The 1,814-nt window shown below is 39.4% G+C and overlaps 1 protein-coding gene across 1 annotated transcript; it reads right to left on the reverse strand.

The window, feature by feature from the left end:
• Positions 1-32: 32 nt before the first annotated feature.
• On the reverse strand, positions 33-1,566 carry LOC127749623 (uncharacterized). The gene is made up of 3 exons (XM_052268492.1): positions 1,203-1,566; positions 843-1,114; positions 33-747 (listed from the first exon to the last, which is right to left on the reverse strand). The coding sequence occupies exons 1-3, from the start codon at positions 1,560-1,562 to the stop codon at positions 630-632; spliced, it is 750 nt and encodes a 249-aa protein (XP_052124452.1). The 5' UTR covers positions 1,563-1,566; the 3' UTR covers positions 33-629.
• Between the last annotated feature and the right edge of the window lie 248 nt (positions 1,567-1,814).

Raw genomic sequence — 1,814 nt, forward strand, 5'->3', positions numbered from 1 at the left:
AAGTGTATTCAAAAAGTAAAATCAGCCAATTTACAACACTTTTATAAACACAACTTATATTGAACTAAAATTGTCAAATCACAAACTAGTTACAATTGCTTTTATTAGAGGTGGAAATCACAGCAACTTGACTATATATATTTTATCATTACATGCACAAGTGAGAAATACTGAGGTGCGAGCAATTGCGTTCTTAATATTAAATGGTCACAAAGCTCACTTGATGCTTTCTTATTATCACAGTAGAAACCATCAAAAAGTAAAATCAGTTAATTCACAACACTGTTATATACACAACTTATATTGAAATATACTTGTAAAATCACAGACTAGTTCCAATTGCTATTATTAGAGGTGGAAATCACAGCAACTTGAGTCAGTATATTTCATGACTACAAGCGAGAAATACTGAGGTGTGAGCAATTCCGTTCTTGATAATAAATGGTGATAATACTTTGGCTAGCTCACCTGATGCATACTTATTATTATCACAGTAGAAACCAACAAAGGATTGCAAATTCAGAAAAACTGAAAACAGTGATTTAGTTGAATAAAGGAAAAAAATAGCTGAATATGCTTTCTCATCAACAGAGAAAATTTTACAAGCTATTACAAAATATTACTAGTTGTTACTGGTAGCGGGTTGAAATGGTGGAACAGTCTTCAAAAGCTTCTTCAATGACATTTATCCCTTGAGGATTCATGTGCATCCTATCCGGACGCCTCTTGGCATCATGGCCAATAAAACTGAAAAGAAAAAGAATGACACAGAATTAGAAATTGGTCTAACTGTTAATTTTACTGTTTATGTTTCAACACTCTTAACTAAAACTGCTGCTTACCTTTCAAATAGATCCTCCTGCACCAGCCCATCCTTCATGAAGAACTGCTCCACATCAAGCACGAAGAATCTGGGTGCGCTGAGCTGCAGCAGAGCTTTGTTGAAGGAGGTCCACAGGTGGCGGTTCAGTCCCTCATTCCCTCCGTTTTGTGCAAGCAACTTTGGGAGAGGAGGAACAGTGGTGACAACAGCCCGGGCATATGCCTTGCACTTCTTGGACAACACTGTCCTCAGAATGCATAGAAGCTGCCTCATTTTCAACATAGCTGCTCGCTGTTATAAAAAAAAAAAAAAGTAATTAAAATATTATTTTAAACTGTGTGTTGTTATAGGTACATAATTAATTTGTTAGTTTACTTACTTGTCCAGACTCCATCGCTGCCAAAGCAAGAAGGTCATTGGTGCCAATGTAGACAAGGGCATCACCAAGAGTGTTGTCTGGGAGCACTTCCACAGTTTTGAGAAGTTCAGGCACTGTAAGTCCAGACACACTGAAACCAGCAGACCGTGGGAATGGTTTTGTCTTGAAGCAAGCAGGAAGTTTCCCTCGGTTGAGAAGAAGGCGAAGTCCCTGACTGTCACCAAGCACTGCCATTCCGTTGAAAGTTGGAGGTGGAGTCACAATGTTGACCTTTACACTGCAGTCATAGAAGGCAGCATGGATCAACGGCAGCACATCTTCATACTTCAGACGATCAAGACCACAGCCCACCCTGGGCATGGAGATTTCTCCAATGCCAAGAGAAATGCACAGAGCACTCAGGTTGATGAGGCAGCTGAGGACATTGTCTGGACAGATCTTCTTGTCTGAGAAGCGCTCCTTGGTGAGGAAAAGAAATTAGTGGACTGCTGTACATTATTGTGAAAGAAAACTGCAGGAGAGAGTGTGCATTTAATGAGAGAAAGAAAAAGGGGGGGGGGGGTAACTTCATAAACTTAATTTTTTGTTGAGTGTTTATGTTGGCAAATGTTG

This window comes from Frankliniella occidentalis, unplaced genomic scaffold (genome assembly GCF_000697945.3).
Source record: "Frankliniella occidentalis isolate FOCC.00 unplaced genomic scaffold, Focc_3.1 Scaffold70, whole genome shotgun sequence".
Taxonomy (NCBI): Eukaryota; Metazoa; Arthropoda; class Insecta; order Thysanoptera; family Thripidae; genus Frankliniella; species Frankliniella occidentalis.

What these genes read in the sequence shown, in the direction of transcription:
- LOC127749623 (XM_052268492.1), bottom strand. Translation starts at nt 1,562, where the DNA reads ATGCCCAGGGTGGGCTGTGGTCTTGATCGTCTGAAGTATGAAGATGTG. An exon ending in CAGCGATGGAGTCTGGACAA is followed by an intron (nt 1,115 to 1,202) that starts GTAAGTAAACTA and finishes TTTTTATAACAG; the next exon opens with CGAGCAGCTATGTTGAAAAT. An exon ending in CAGGAGGATCTATTTGAAAG is followed by an intron (nt 748 to 842) that starts GTAAGCAGCAGT and finishes TTTTCTTTTCAG; the next exon opens with TTTTATTGGCCATGATGCCA.